The sequence below is a fragment of the Corapipo altera genome, unplaced genomic scaffold, assembly GCF_003945725.1.
Source record: "Corapipo altera isolate COAL_440 unplaced genomic scaffold, ASM394572v1 45, whole genome shotgun sequence".
NCBI lineage: Eukaryota > Metazoa > Chordata > Aves > Passeriformes > Pipridae > Corapipo > Corapipo altera.
In genome coordinates this window covers 5,646,108-5,662,997 of record NW_020884877.1, presented here as the reverse complement: position 1 = coordinate 5,662,997, position 16,890 = coordinate 5,646,108, and the positions used below count along the sequence as shown (strand labels likewise).

The 16,890-nt window shown below is 38.7% G+C and overlaps 1 protein-coding gene across 16 annotated transcripts in view; it reads left to right on the top strand.

The window, feature by feature from the left end:
* ANKRD44 (ankyrin repeat domain 44) overlaps positions 1 to 16,890 on the top strand; it is a 135,731-nt gene that overhangs the window by 97,273 nt on the left and 21,568 nt on the right. For 6 of the 16 annotated variants that reach the window (XM_027637413.1, XM_027637420.1, XM_027637409.1 and 3 more), the window contains exons 14-18: positions 170 to 310; positions 3,108 to 3,191; positions 4,206 to 4,317; positions 10,844 to 10,870; positions 16,447 to 16,518. In XM_027637413.1, the coding sequence (XP_027493214.1) occupies positions 170 to 310; positions 3,108 to 3,191; positions 4,206 to 4,317; positions 10,844 to 10,870; positions 16,447 to 16,518 (436 nt within the window). The remainder of the gene's footprint in view (positions 1 to 169; positions 311 to 3,107; positions 3,192 to 4,205; positions 4,318 to 10,843; positions 10,871 to 16,446; positions 16,519 to 16,890) is intronic. The other 10 variants (XM_027637424.1, XM_027637416.1, XM_027637423.1 and 7 more) reach the window with 5 other exon arrangements.

Genomic DNA, 16,890 nt, shown 5'->3' with positions numbered 1-16,890 from the left:
GTAGGAGCACCAGAGCTTCCTATTAACACAATATTTTGTTAAATTTCCATAAATGAAGGTGCTGATATTGACCGCTGGAAATCTGTAGGAATGCAACACTTAAGATTTATCTTTATCCTTGGTTGTGCATATTGGAATATGAGGTAACAAATTACCACTTACGTTCCAGGACACCTTTGCACTACGCAGCTGCAAATTGCCACTTCCACTGTATTGAGACACTGGTGACAACAGGAGCCAACATTAATGAAACAGATGAGTGGGGCCGCACCCCTTTGCACTATGCTGCTGCTTCTGACATGGACCGAAAGTAAGAAAGCCTCTGCATAATTCTTGGTTTGAGTGTTTTGCTAAATCAGAGTCATTCTAGTCTTTTCATGTTGCCATGTGGTTTGAGCCAAGAAAATGATCCCGCTAGCAAAGGAATTCCTCTCAGATGTCTGCATAGCTCCACACTGAGCTCTGACTATAAGCCAAATCCCCAGGTGATGTGGCATTTCGGCTCCATGGTTTACCTTTGAAGTAACACACAGTTTTGCAGCCACCCTGTCCTACTAAACTAATTTCACAACGTTTTGCCTTTCTGTTTTCCTCTGTGTGGTTTCCTCGCAAGAATAAGCTCAGTGAATTTTCTACATCTGCTGCACGACCATCAGAAGGGGTGGAGCAAGAGGCAGCAGGAGGGGTTTTACTAGATGGGCTGCAGTTACAGACATCTGGCCCTTCTGATGGATTTCTGGATAAGATGGGATAGATCTAACCATCAGTCTCACTCCACTGTCAGAGCTGCTCACCCTGCCCAAACAGGTTGCTTTTTTAGAGAGGGGCCTGGGGAATATCCTTTGACAGATCACGGTGTTGTTCTTGTGAGAAAGGGGGAAAACAACTTAGAAATGCTGTGATTAGTGACTGCAATTTTAATTCCTAGAGAGTTGCATGTTTTGGCAATCTCTTCCTTATAAGATACTGTATAAAACAGACTCAGTTATCCAGTTAGTTCTTTCTTAAAACTTAGCAACCTGTATTTATTCTAGGTCATCCTATGCTTCTCTGTCTCATTTCTCTAGACACTAAGAAACTAGGTTTTGGTTTCTTGTGTAGTGAGGTCTGGTGAAAGTACATCTGCATCGTTCCCAGCAGAATACCACCTCAAAGCCACAGTGGGAAAAGTTTGGTTTAACTTTATGGCAGAGTTTTGAATGCCACATCAGAGCCTTGATAGCTTTTGCATTATTTGCTGTGATAACACTGATATAGAAAATGTCTTCCCTGTTGCCCTCAAAACTAAACAGTGCTGGGAAGAAGAAGGCAGGATTGCCAAAGGTCTGTGCTTGGCATTAAAATGAGGGTAGGCTTGTAGGAAGGCTTTCGCCACTGGCTGTTTCTAATTCTGTCTTACCAGGGTGAGGTGTTACTTGGGGTGTTGAGAATGATGATTCAGTGTGTGTTTTTCAGCTTTTGGTTCTAGGTAGGTGAAATTCCTGCATTTAAACAAACTCTTGGTTAACTTCAGGATGTATCTACTTTCATCCCTCCTTTAAAAAAGAAAAAGCTTACTTTAGTCACATCCTGAACCTTGGGAGGAATATATGGCCTTTATTTGCCCTCACAGTCCAAACCTAAATTGGTTCAGATGTGGTGATGCTGTCTTCTCATTAATTTTTTCAGTTTGAGATGTTCTGGAAGAAGCCTTGTTACACAGATGAAAAGCTATTTGCAGTCCATGATTTTATAGGTCAGCAATTTGTTTTTCCTTCTGTATGTCAAAAAACTCCCAAGGTCAGGCAATCTCAGTCCAAAGAATATTCATCATTAACTTTGGATGTGGGCAGTTAATGAACAGGGAAAAGTCTTGGTGCAGTGAGGTTGCCCTATTGTTTCAGCTATTCTGGTAACTGTTGTTTATGATCTTCAGAAAGTATCCTTTCCAGCAACAGAAATCACACAGCATTTTCATTAACGAGGCAATTGCAGATTCTGAGTATGTACTTTTTCTCTAGATCATGGCTTATTCTGTTCAGGGAATCTTATTTTTGGGATCTCACTGATTTTTAGTTAACTGAAAGAAGATGCAAGTATGAATTCAGCATAGCACAGGAATACTGCCTATGAGCTTGCAATGTTAATATTCAGGGGAGTTATTTTATTAATAAATAAGATTTTTTCTGAGTCAGTGGGCAACAAACCCTGAGATTGTAGAACAACCCATTATTGCTAGCACCTACAGGAAGAATGTCAAATCTTGATATTACAAATGGGAAATGGCATATTAAAGGCAGATGTACTGTTTTGTGCAGGATCCATTTGGGAATATTGTGTATTATATTAGGATGGAAATTAGCAAACTGTCTTTTTACCAACCTTTCAAGTACTAATCCTTGATGATAGCAGACTGGAAACATATTCTGTGTTATCCTTGGTGGCCAAGAAAGATGGTGATCACAAGCTCGTGATTGTAAAATCCCAAATTGTAGTCTGTCTGCTGTGCATCCAACTGGGAAGCAGAGGTGCCAAAAATCATTGGGTATGCAGGAATATGATGACATGCTGAGCTATTTCAGAATTTCCCTCAGAATCTAAAGAACCTGACCACGAGATCACACAGTGTTGCCAAGGTATTCAACAGAAGGTGAGGGGGTCAGCTAATGCAGATTCAAGATAGACCAATTTAGTATCAGTGATTAAAGTTGTTCTAAATCCTAAATGCTAGAGAAGAACTAGTAGGTTACTGTAGGAAGAAGCAAGGTGTGGTAATCCTGAGTTATTCTCTTGAAAAGAAAAAAGTGCACAACGTTGCTGTGGGAAAAACAGAAGGATCATAGAAAGTGATGATCAAACTGCATCTGATAGAAACTGGAATATTTTTTTGTTCTTCAGGCATTTACTTGTGGGACAATAAACTACCAGGTTATAGTTGTCTCAATAGCTTGCAAAACTTAGTAACTGCAGACCTATGCAGTACACTCATTTAACTTGTGTAATTCTTACTATTGGCTGGAGGACATCAGCTCCGTGAAGATGAGATTGGGGATGGGTGGCAGACTGCATCAAAATCACCAGTATGATACTTTGAAAATAAGTTGCATTTTTCTGTCCTCTATGCTAAGAAGAAAGAATATTTTAGGTAACTCCCATGAAAATGCTGAAGAACTTGAAAGAACCACTGAGATGAAGGAAAAAGAAGCTGCATTGTAAGTTTGGTGTCAAAAAAGCAGTTAGACTTCATTGCTGGAGAACACCACTGCTTTGGTTTGCAGTTTTACACTCTGCTCTTGCTTGTTCTTTGCTCTGCTAAACACAATGCTTGGCTTCAATGAGGGCTGACCTATAGAAAAAAGCTCCACGCTCTTCTCTGTGCACATATGCCTCAATATTTCTGTTCCTGTGCTTGTTGCCGTTTCTTAATGGGAAATGTACAGCTTCAGTAATTTTATGATTTTTTTTTTTTAGTATCGTGCACTGTCTTTAGTATCATGCATAACATAGTATGTATACTGCAAAAAGAAGTAGCCAATGGCTTTCTCAATGCATTCACTGGGATTAACATTTTCATCTGTCTGCTTAGTGATTTTTTTTTAAAATCTCCTTTTTCATATGACAGCTTTACATTCACTACAGATCACAGCCTATGGAAGAAAATACTAATAATAAAAATGATGGTATCTTGATTGTATAAGAGAAAGTAGTAAGACCTAAAAAGAGCAAAAGACATCTTTTGAAAACCATAATTTAAAAAAAGCCAACAAAGAAGAAAATATATTCATGTTTGCACCTGTCAGAAAATTAACTAAGTTAAGGCTTTGTTCTCCAGCCTGCCATAGTGCACGTTTGGAGGCCGATGGTCTGATATATGAGATATATGAGTCTTTATCTGAGTAGTAGCAGTTCTAGGCTGTTTACATCATGGCACAGAGTTGTGTAGTTTTCTTTCAGGTTTTGTAGTAGAAAACCATTTTTGTAATCTAGAGTAGCCACAAAAGTTAGGTTGAAGATTTTTTCACGAAGATGATCCTCAATGATGAGTGGGGATGTCCTGATTTAAAAAAAATGGTGAATGTGAGGAGCTATTGGTGAAAAGTGATTTGAGATGCTGCTACAAATACAGGATTAACAACTGCCAGTTTCGAGTGCCCCTTCCAGCTGCAGCGAAGGAAGAGTCTGTTGAATATTGTGAACTTGCATTTACACCGGTGAATTATCCACAGGTGTCTAGAGTTCCTTCTACAGAATGATGCCAACCCATCCATCCAGGATAAAGAGGGGTACAACACTGTGCATTATGCTGCTGCATATGGGCACCGGCAGTGCTTGGAACTGGTGAGTGCTCAGTTTCAGAAGTCTCTGTCTGCTGTTATATTTTTGTATATGCTGATATTGTAAACTCCCCTGATGGCTACTATTGAGTTGTTTGGATATTCAGAAATCTGTGAAAACCTGCAATATGGTGCAGTAAACTCAAATATATGCACCCAGATGTATCTTAAAAACAAGTTCATCTTGATTACCCAGTACTTATTCAACAAACTGGTACTTAAATGTTGTCTTTGAGTGGAGTTTTTGTGTGCACAAATTATTTTTAACTGGGATCAAAATACTCCCAGTGTATGTGTATGCACCAGTAGTAAGGGACAGTTCCTGGCACATGACAGAGAATATGCCTTATTTAGCTGACACTTTATCTGACCTGCATACTGAGAGAGTAAATAGTTTTTGTCAGCTGCATACCTGCAGTTTCTTTTTTGCCTCTGATGAAACAATAGCAGCATTGATAAAATTACCAGAATCAAGATTAACCTTGTATGCAATGTAACCGGGTTTTTTCTTTTGTTTTTACTATTTTCTGCCTGAGTGATTAGAAATTGCATCTTATAAAAAGCCAAAAATTTTTAGCCAAACATTGGATTTGGGAGATGTGTGGTGTGATTTTACAGATGTTTGTGACTTGTAAAAGTAAGTGTCATGAAGATGGGTGTTAACTGCTTGATATCCAGGGTGATCACATATAAATAGATTTTAATCGCTTTAAAAACTAATAAAGCTATATTTAGAAAATTGTGTAGATATTCACGCTTTGTAAGAACACTGTGTGCTGTTTAGTGTTATGTGTTGTTTGGTTCTTTCTGTGTTGAAGAGTCAAAGTATTTAATTATTGAGGAGGAGCTCTGCACAGCACATGCTGCTTTCACACCACATGTGCCACCACAGGAAAAATGCTGCAGCTGGCCTGTGGCAGGATCCCAGCAGCTTGGAGACCTTGGGCAGTAATTATGTCAGGGCAAGACTGGGTCAGACTTTCAGGTGGGATGTTAAGCCTTTTTAGCTCCCATCTGCAAGCATGTATATTTAGGACACTTAAAATATCACTGCTCCTTTGTTGCTTGTGGCACTGAATTTGGCCTTGCCTTGTTTAGAGCCTTCTCCTAGAGCTGATCTCTGGTGACTCTGCCTGTGAGGAAGGAGGGGTTCTCTGCTGAGCCTGACCTCCATTTGGAACAAAACCAAATGTTCTTGGCATATATAGAGAGGAGAGTGCTCTGTGCTGTGTACAAGCCCACACATGTATAGCCACAGCAATGTGTAATGCAATCTTACCCATGTCTCATCACCAGATTCTTGTATGATTTGCACAAGCAGAGACCTCCATAAAAGCATCTTCACTGGGGGATTCTCTTTCAGCCTCCGTATCGTAGTCCCTGGGTGCCATGAGGCACGGATCGGGCATGGAGCAAGGTCTCCTCTCTGTTCTTTTACTTGTTGCTGTGTGTGTTTTCTGGCAACATATGACAGACCTGCTATTGAATCCTTGTTGCTTAGGCTTGGCAGACAAAAGAAAGAGCTGGGAATGCAGTGCATATCAGAGGTGTTGGGTTTTCTTTTAATTTTGGAGGGTGAAATGCAAACTGTGGGCCAGAGTCAGCTGTGCAGCAAGTGTTCTATATTTGGACAGAAAAATTCCATGTTTTTCCATCTGAGTCTTCCTGTATTTGTGACTATAGCTGCAGTATGGAAACCCAAGGTCAAGCATCATTTACAGAGTTAGTCACACAGCTGTTCTGTGTACAATGGAAAAGTGCTATGAATTTTAGTCTTTTGCAGGCACAGGACCGATGTTCTGTACTAAGATGTCAACCTGCAAGTTTTGGGAGGACCAGGATTTTGCCATTGGTATTTAGAGTCTGACAAGCATCTCATTTTCTCTCTGGAATACAAAGGCTAAATGTGTCAGAAAGCATTTCTGCTCATCCAACAGTAGGAGCAGGACCTGTCACCTTTGCACTCACTGTTAGTAGAAGGTGATTCAGTTTTGTTGTAGTGAGTTACCATGTCCTGAGTTTAGTAACTTTGTATTTGACAATGCTGACTAACTGACTGATACAGGAACCACCATTACACTGATTTCTTTGCAATGCTAGCATTCAGGATGGTAAAAGCAGAGTCTTGAGTAGCTGAAAGGTAATTGCACTGTGTGCATGAAATGGGAAAGAATCCTTGTGCCTGAGTTTATTCACTTATTCCAACATGAGACTCCCAGGTGTTAAACCAATTGTTGTTTCCTGTCCTGCTTCTGATGAAGTAGTGTCATCTATAGACATTACAATCCCATAATGCAGTCAAACTAGTTTTGACAATTATGGTTGTTCATGGCTCTTTGTGTCTGAAAGCTGCAATAAGGATTCATCTGGTGCAGATGGAAAGGAGCCTTGCTGTCTTGTGAGGCTGACTGGTCTCTTAGTCAGAGTTTGTTGTGCTCTCTGTGGTAGACCTATGACAAGGACTTCATCATGAGCCATGACCTTGATTTCTGATAGCTTTTAACCAGAGTACAGTGACTGCTGTTGTTACTCGTAATTGAATGAAGCACCCAGTAAAGTTTAATTACTTCTAGGCAAGACTTCTAGCTAGAGGCCCTTCTTTTCCACATAGCAGAAAGCACAGTAAGTCATGAAATGCCATCTTAGTCTTCAAGCCTTGTGTTTATCTTGAAAACCAAACCAACAGAGATGAAGAAAATGATCAACATGCTGTGCCTTGTTTCTCTCTCCTGAGCCACACGAGGCTCTGCTCAGGAAAGGTGCAGCTGCCAATTCCAGCTGCCAGTTCCAGGTAACTCGCACACTGAGATGATGGGTTTGTGTGTAGAGGAGGTGCACAAGGGCAGCTGGTTGTGACTGGGGAGTACTTGGCTGGTTTTATTGCTATATCTTGGAAAAAAGTTTTTCTTGTTGTTTTTTTTCAGTGCCAGTGAAAAGGAAAATTAGATTGACAATATTTTTAGTTGCTCTTACTCAAGGAACAGTGTGAGCCCAGCAGCCCTAATTCCAATGTAAATATGTCTGTAGATAGGTAGGGAGATTTTTTTATTTTGTTTTCACGCATGCAGTAATAAGATAAATGATATCTTTCTTAAAAGCACTAACTTTGAACCATTAATCTATCACAGGAACTCCAACATATGGAGTATTCCTTTTAAAATATTTCCAGTCCTTTCTAGCCTGAAGAAGATATTCTCAGTCATGATTATTGAAAAAAACCATTACTTTTCAGTACCAAATTAACTCTTATTTTACTGTTTTATCCCCTTGGTAAATATTTTTGTTTTATTATCAATAGATCATAAATTAAAATATCTAGGAAATATCTATCCTAGAACAAGACAGTTCCTTATGGGCCCAAAACTTGTTAGAGGGAAGAGTTCATGTGAAATATGGAGCTTTAATTCTGGTCAAAACTAAGCCAAGGTGGGTGCAACAATAATCTTGTTTTTCTATAAGTAATGATTGCTAGTATTTCTTTACATGCACAATACCAAATTTCAGCAAAATTTTAGGGAATTATTTTGGTGTTCCAGAATATGTCAAGTTCATCAAGGACCTTGTAAGACTAATTTTTATTTCTCCTCTTCCCTCTGTTTTTTATAACAGGTATCTAAAAGAGCTTCTTTCTAAATAAATGTTCACTTTCAAAAGTAAGTCCATAGAAGAAGTTGCAGCATCCAGTGTAGTTTCCCTCACTGGGGGATTTGATCTGTGCTTTAAGCACCATAGCTTCTCAGTGTTATAAAATATTTACGTTTCAGTGCAGTTTAGAAAAGGTTGGTTTATCTATGAAAATATACTTTCATTTTTTGACTTTTGTGTTTACTGTGAGCCCAATACCTTGGCTGGAACTTAGCTACATTTCTTTGTGTGAAGAGCAAAGGTATTAAGAGAAATAAGAAATAAGAGTGCAAAGGTGCAAAGATTGCAAGAGTGCAAAATCCTTTGACCCAAACAAATAAAAATTGTGCTTGTGTGTTCCAACCACAGAACGCAACAACAGAAGCTTTTTTCCTGGACGACCTTTAGATTGTCTGGGATATTAGTGGGGTTGTTGCCTGCAATGAATGATGTGACGTTGCTAAGAGAGAATAGTGCAAGCAGATTCTTCAGTTCTTTCTCCATCTGTAAGGAGCCATTCATAAAGGCTGAACGGGTGGCATGTGTGCTTGCAAGCAACTGACACTCCCATCTGCCTTTCTACTTCTGAAAATAGCCTCAAGTTTGTTTAGATTGGGACTGACTTTGGTGTTCAGTAGTCAGGGATATTGGTCACAGCTGCTAACTGGTATTTTAGAACTGATCACATCACCAAACTACTTTGAAAAAAAAAAATAAAGAAAAATATGGTGGGATTTTTTTTTCATTGAAATGATCTCTTATCACAAAATCTTTATTGGTGTGAAAAGAGTGGAATTTAAATTGTAATTTCACATTAAAATTCTGTCTGGAGAGACAGTCAAGCACTTTGTGCTGATAAAAATAGGTTTCTGTGCAATGCTAGGGCAAACAGAATTAAATGCCTGTCTCCTGAAGTGAAATCTCTTCTCTGACTGTAAGAATTGATGATTATTTTTTCTTTTAATCTGCTCTTCTTATTATTCTATTTGTAAATGAAATTCATTCTTTGACTGATGGAGATTGAATCAGCACAGGGGCTAATTCATTTGAGGCTAGGAAGAGAGCAAGGTTTAACCAAAAGCCATGTCCAAAAGAAAAGCCAAATCTCTGCCTGCTTGCAGCGAGGTGACAGCAGAGCTGTGTGTGTCAGGGAGAAGGGGCAGAGGGAGATGCCTGGCAGCAGAAGGCCATTTTGGCTGTGCTGTGAAAGGAGAGGCTGGGTAACAACTTTTATTAGACCAGCCCTTGCCACTCCAAGGTAGTTAAGCCATGCCTTCAAACACCTGGTTCCTTAACCTGTGGGAGAAATTGAAATCACAGACCCCATAACTCTTCGATGTGGCTGCTGCTCATTATCTATGTCTTGTATCAACAAGAATTTGTTCATTCATCCATCTGAGAGCAGGATGCTGGTAATTAGTGATGAGTGAATCACAAGCATTGTTGGGATAGGTGTTAAAAAACTTTTTGCCACATGGGGATCTGGCTCCGCTGCTTGTCCAGTGGCAGCCTCTAGGCCTCCTGACCCAGATCTCTTTATTCAGGGGATACATCCTGGGTTTTCTCCTTTCTCTTTCTGTCTCCAGAACCAACACCCTCCTTCTTAAACGGAATCTTTTGTCTGAACCAGAGGCAATAGTGTTTTGTGTGGTGAATTACTTTGTACCTATGTCTATGAGAGCTTTTCCAACATGGAAGCTCCTTTTTTAGCTGAGAAGTGCACAGTCATTAACTAAAGTTTTTCTAAAAGAGAAGAACTTAGGAACTTAATGCTCAAAAATAACTTTATTAAACCTAATTTGTCTCTCAGTTCTAGAATCCCTCAAATCATGGTAGTCTGATTTAATTACTTGATGTCAGCATTTGTGCAATTTGTACCCCCTGGTTAAATGATCAATAGGAGCCTATATATGCTGGATACACTGATATATTTTAGCTTATCATGGTACAACCTGTCTTAAATTTTATGTTTTGGAAAGTAGACAATTTTGATTCTAAAAATGTTTCCCAGAAAGCTAATGCTGCTTATGATCTCAGTGAGTGCAGCGATTTACCATTTGCTCTGGCACCTTGCTGGCACTTTGGTTTGTAGGATAGAGTATTGCCTAGCATCTCTGAGGTTTTTTTCTGTCTCTCTGACAGATCTTGTCTTTTTTTAGTCTATATTTTTATTTTCCCGGGGTGGAGAAGCAAGGCACTTACATCTGCTGTCTTCTGACAGAGAACAACAAGGTCATTGCAGAATTGCAGGAGACATTTTTCCTTCAGTTTGGAAAGAGGTCATGGGCTTCCGCTGTTGCCTTAAATACCTGTCTGTGTATCTGTGTGTGTGGTGTTTAAATGTAAATGTGAGAAGAATATCTGACTCACTCAAATCTACTGAATCCAATGAAAAGGACATTTGATCGTGGCATATTGCACTGCATTAGAGTGCATAGCTCAGAAAGAGCTGCAGTCACTGGGATTTTAGGGGTGTAATCAGGCTTATTTATTGAAGGCAAGATGTTTTCAAACAGAACCTATCACTGGTTTATTTGTATTTGTAGGTTTACAAAGCAATCTAACTTCGTTAAGCAGTTTCCCACAGTATATATTTTGTACCTGTAGATCTGTTTGATCTTAAACATTATCATTATTTTCCTCTTTTCCCTCCTTCCTTAGGAAGTAATGTAACTGCTGTTTATCCACAGTGGCTGTAGTCTTGTTGCTTCAGGAGTATTTCCACTGTGGGTGGGCACTGTAGACATGGGGCACAGAGGATCAGGTCTTGATTCTGTTCGTGCACTGCTTGCAATGCAGTTATTGTACAGAAAAAAGAAAACAAAAAAACCCAAGAAACACTTGCAGATTACCATTATACTTGAATATTTCTGTCTTTAATTATTCTAATTGACATTTTTAATTAGATTGGAAGCAAAACTCCATTGGATATAGTGAGTAAATGAAAAATGATTGCATGTTGTGTATTCTCTTTGTATTTTGCAAATCCTTGTATTCACTCTGATAAAGGCTGAGGAAGAAGAATCACAACTCTTAACTAGCATGCCATGTACTTCAAGAAATTGCATGTGTGCTGCTTTTGCTTCCATTGGATTTCCTTCTTCCTGTTGCTTACAGGCTCAAGCTTTGCTCAAGTCTGTTGCTTCTCCTCAGTCAGTCTTAGGAGTTGTGAGTCCAGTGCACGTACCTGACTGGCATGACACTTTCCTGGATGTTAAAGTAACTTTGCATTTGGTAATGTGAAATGGAACCAACACTTGTCTGTTTTCTGAAAGTTTGTGGCCAATTTCAAAGTGGTTCAGAGAAGAAATGTAAATTACACAGCTTCAAGTAAGCCTGAATTTAGAAAGCACTTGTGTGTATTACAGAGCATAGGCTCAAATGAGAGGAGAGTAGCAAAAATAACACTGAAATGCACATTTTAAAAATTGACTGTCACTGTATTTCACCAGCACTCAAATTTTCTATCCAAAGAGGAAATTTTTAAGGATAATTATTTCTCTAAAGATAAGCCTTCCTATACCTTTTGCACAACTCCATGAAATTTGCAAAAGTTTCACTGGCTAAAAGGGTCCTTAAAGCAAAGTATGAGGCTCTAAAGAACCTCTGAGTTAGAATTTCTGGCCAGAAAGAAACGTGATATCTATGACTTGAGTACGAAAGTCCCAGGTTCAAATCTCTGCTCTGGCTGACAAAGAAATTGGATTTCTACATCCCCAGAAGAGACCAAGATACTGTGCTGGCTGGCACTGGGAGGGATCTCACTCTCATTTGGAACTGTCCTCCATGTATAAATACTCACTGGGTGAGAATCTCCTCTGTATGACCCACCAAGTATGGCTTAATATGAAATGGGTTTGTATGGAGTGGAAATGCTCCAGCAGAAGATCTATGCCCCAGGTGAGAACAGCCAGTGGACTGGAGGTTTGCTCAAGTTTTCAGATTTAGATATGTTTATAGACTTGAACATTGTTCTCTTATATGCCAGGTAAGTGTCCTGTTTGCATGGTGGTGACTGTTCTGGTGGGGCATTGGTTTTTCAAAGTTTGTACTGGAAGAGTTGCATGGAACTACTTGATAAATGTCTTCAGGCTCAGTCTACCTAAGCTCTTGTGAAACTACTTCTTGCCTACATTATTTTAGCTTCACCCATAATCTATGCACGTGAGTGAAATTGATGGGTAAATATTGATTAATTTGATTTTTAAAGCCTTATCTTAGAAAAGCGCCAGCCACTGGGTTAAGGATGCACATTGACTTTAACCTGATCAAATTAAAATAATTTGAGCATTTGTATTTACAAACATGGAGAGAGCTTACAGGATTGCTTTTTTCCCTGAGGATATGTTTGTGCCGCTTTACCTGTTGAATTATTCAATCAGGAATAATTCTGAGATTTAAAAATGCACTTCCCTGTTATAAAGTAGTACAGAGGTTAATTCTTTTACTCTTTTCTATATAATCAGAAACAACTGATGAGAGTTTTCAATCATGTGCTTGCTACTTGCTGGAAAAGCCTTTATTTAAAAGAAGCTGCTATTGGTATGTTTTCTCCCAGTAGAGACAATTATCTATTGCAATTTATCAGGAAAGATGAGATGCAAAGTGACATCTAGCTGATATATTTTTATTCAGTTCTGAAAGTGACATTAAAAATCATTACTAGTTCCACTTATGAATGACCTTGTAAGTGATAAGCTGCATTGCTATGTAATTATTGCAGAAGAACAGTGTTCAACTTAAAATTTTGTCTCAATTGCCTTTTGATCAGCTCTTTGTGTGTGAAAATTTCTGAATGCTGTTTGACTAATAACCTTTCAGAGTAAAGCTATTTATAGAATACACACATTTAATCTAATATTTTGCCATTTTACAATTAGCATTAAGAGTACTGGGAGTCTGTGCGTTGGAATGTTGAAGTTGCCTTAGTAAAATAGTAAAACTCTCAAAGAAAAGTCACTTTAACTTCAGTGCTAGATAGCTCAAACCTTTGACATAACTATCAGGAGTTCATTTAAGTAGCTGTGCCTGGAGGTGCCTGTGTGTGATGGCTCGGACAGGATCACACATTCTCTTCTCTTTTAGGGTTTGAGATAGCACCCATCCTGTCCCACAGCACCACAGTGTCTATGGTTTGAAGTTTCTTTTGACTCTTCCTTTTAAAAGTGTAGCTTAAACCTTTTATGCATGATGAAAGTACTAGATTCTGTTCTGCCTAACAGTAATTTTAAATTACTCAGATGCTTCAGTGAGCTTCTTTTTTTTTTTTTTTTTTGAACCAGAGCTGAATTTTAGAATATATTATAGTCTATAAGGACAGTCATATGAAGTACCCTGACTCATTAAGTGGCATATCTGAACCCCCCAAACAGTGAAGGGGGAGACCCAGACCATATTATATATGCCATATAGTAATTTCTTATAACCACAGAATAAAATCAAGCAGTAAATCCTCTTATGCCTGTAAATATTTCCTTACTGCACAAATAAAATGGTGAGAACTGTAGAAGTTAATAATCTTCATGCTGAACTGGGGGAGAGAAGATAGTTTAGAATAGTAACCTTGTGGTGCTGTTAGTTTGTAAGAATAGAACTGAATAATTGACGTGTTTTATCTTACTTTGTCTGTGTCTCCCTCCCAAAGCATTCACGTTCCTGTTTCTGAGTCTGAAGAAGACTTCACAAAATGATTACATACCATATTAAATAGTGCTGTTATGGGAAGGGAAGGGATCATGCTGGAAATTTCCAAGAGGCAGAAGGAGAGTAAGGGTAGCCTTGCCTTTTAAAAGGTTCTAACCTAACCACAGAGAAGAGTGCCCATCGATCTCACTTGCAGTGTCTTTGCACAATTCTGACGTGCGCTTCAAATCTGTGGCACTCAATATATAGAAACGTGATCAGCTAAAGGACATCCTTTCAAAGTCACAAAAACAAGAAATGTGATATGGTGGGACATTCTCCATCCAGCCATGAGTAACCACAGACTGTTAGTAATTCATGCTTGTTTGTCTGTCTTCAGCGAAATGCCTTGGCCAGCTTTGCAGACAGGTGTGGATGGCAGCAGACACGCTGGGATTGCTCTGCGGGGTCTGTGGATTTAAGCTTCCATGGCTGCCAGGGCAAATGATTTTGAGTGGTAAATTCTCCTTCTTAAAAACTGATGCAATTATGAATATCTTCTTCTAAGTATAATGGAACTAGAATCAACCAAAGACACACTGTTTCATGTGCTCTTATAACAAGGAGATGTAATTTACTATAAATGCATCCACAGAACCATAGAGACGATGGTGCAACTGGAGAATTTCTTGGATCTGGCACTTTTGTTTCTTTGTGCATGATGTTTATCCTTCAGGTGACTTAGTGTTACCTGTTAGAAAGGGGTGCTTGACAGGAAAATAAAAAAAAATTATTAATGCTGTTTTCTTTAATCTTCCTCTTCTTGTTCTCCTTTATAATTTCTCTTCTTGCACTGTATGGCTCTGTTTCTGAGAGCTACCAGTTTTACCTTCAAATTCTTATTTACACTTGACTTTATGATGGAGACATTCAGCCTTATGACTAAGAAACTCATTAAGCTTAGTCTGCATCAGCCTAAACTGCTTTGACTTTAAGCCATGGAGATGCCTTTTGTGAGGGGCTCTTCAATCCCACAAATTGTGCCTTTAGAGCCTTAATTTTGTCAGTTTGCTGTGTGGTTTCTTTCATTTGCTTGAGAGGCAATTATCTGCCTTGTTCCAGGAGACTTTTGGAGCCTTCTGACAGGTGAAAGGAAGTATTTCTTCGTTACAGTTTTGATCCTGGAATTTCAACAGATGATGATAAATGTAATTAAAAGTGATTCAATTAGCCTGCTGTGCTGGCCTCATGGACTCAGAGTAAAGGCCAGTATTAGGTAGGCAGAGGAACAGGCTTAGTGCTTGGGTTTGTTTGGTGGGATTTTTTTTTTTAGATTGTTTACTCAGTAGGAAAAATCAGATGTATTCATGTATTCAGAGCTGGCTACTGCTTCATCCTGTTTACAGCTCTCTTATATAAGTGAAGAAGAGTATTTTAGCTGGAGGTGGTTCCACATGGTAACACCAAATGTGTTTCTTAACTGTCCCAAACCTACCAAGAAACTGGTGGGGGACTTGATTCTTTCCCCCCCACCGCCCTTAGGTGTGGGGAAGTGTTAAAATTTGTATTACCTGTTAATACACACACCCAGTTCCTTATGAGTGGTACTCTTATCAGCACACGCTTCTTTCCCAGTCTTGACGTATTACTAGGCGCAAAATATGCAAATAAATGAAATTACTGCTTAATTTTCTACCTTTTCCATAGGATTCAGATTACTGCATTTGCTTGATAAGAGATTTGTGACACCCCATGCATTATTAATGCTGACTTTTATTCCAGTTAGATTTTTGGACAAATTTATCATTGATGTAGGTCTATTAAAGACTAACTTGTTACATCAAAAGTTCAGGTGTACATCAGAGTTTAGGACATGCCATCATCTTGCAGCATAGGCAAGCCATCTATAGGCTTTCACTGGTCTCTCTGGAGAGTTTTTCATGTTGTCATAGCCTAAAATTGTCCAGATTGTCACAAAAACTTCCTTTCCTCTTTTTCAGTCTTTTCAGAAATTTACTCTGTAAAAAAATAATAATCCAAAACAAATGAAAAGAGAACTCAAAAAAGACTGTGAAAAGTTGACTTGTAGCCTTAGAAATGTTAAAAGTCAGTTGTAGTTACCTGTCATGTAGTTATTGAGCAAAGGACCGTGCACATGAGCAGTGCTACTCACAGATATTGAATTGTCAATATTGTTGTCGACACCACGTATGATTTTCTTTGCAGCCTCAATTGAATAAGTTGTCAGGGTTCATACTGTGGAGTGGTGGTAATCCATAGCTCCTCTTTCCAGATGGATGGAAATGCCCTCAGTTTTAAGCCTTAAAATGCTTTAGGATCCCTTGGAATGAAGAGGATCATGTAAAAGCGTGATGTTTGCAGGAGTTCAAGGATGGGTTGCATTTTGGAAGACTGTCATTATAGGAGCAGATTCTTCTTTGATAAATTATAAAATTGACTGAATGAATCACGGCTCAGTTATAATTATTCCCAGTGCTAATTATGTGTCAGAATTATCCAAAACACTGTACCAGACATGGCTTGCATATGCTGTGTAATCATGAAACTGTGCTTTCTCCAGTGTAAACTTAGTGAGGGCTTTACTCCACAAATCCTTTCTTTTGAGGGCTCCTTTCTCACCCAAGCAAGTCCTAGGATTTCATGGAGACAAATTAATTAGGGTAAGGATGTTCATGACAAGCTTTTAAACTAGTCTTATAACTTTACCCTGTGCAGAAAAGCTTGAGAACACTTTACAATCCTTCAATACTCACTGAGGCTAAAATATATTTTTGCTGATTTACAGATTTATAATCCATGAAAACTTATCCTGTCTCATGTAAAAATGTTTTAAGACTACCTTTTTTTTTTTTTTCCCTTCTTCCAGCTTCTGGAAAAAACCAACAATATATTTGAAGAATCTGATTCTGCAGCTACCAAAAGTCCTTTGCATTTAGCTGTAAGTATGAGATGTGTAAAGCGTTTGATCAATATCTCCTAGAATAATTCCTTAATCTCTGTCTTTGAAGCAAGTTTAACCATAGACTTGTTTTGAAAAAGGTGGGAAGGGATGTAGGCCTAGATATAACGAAAACAGGTTCTGGGCTGGAATTGCTAATTAAGTTTTTGGCAGCTGAAGCTCTCGATTCTTACTGATTCTAACACTTCAGTAAGAAGATGACACAGACACTGAAGTGAAATTAAATGGAAATTCACAACTTTTATTTAAAACTAGTTTATAAATATAGAGCCAGAGCTTAAACTTTGATCATGGAATGGGATACTCTGATGTTCTTGTGGAGATGTGCAGTGCAAAAAACTGTCTGGTACA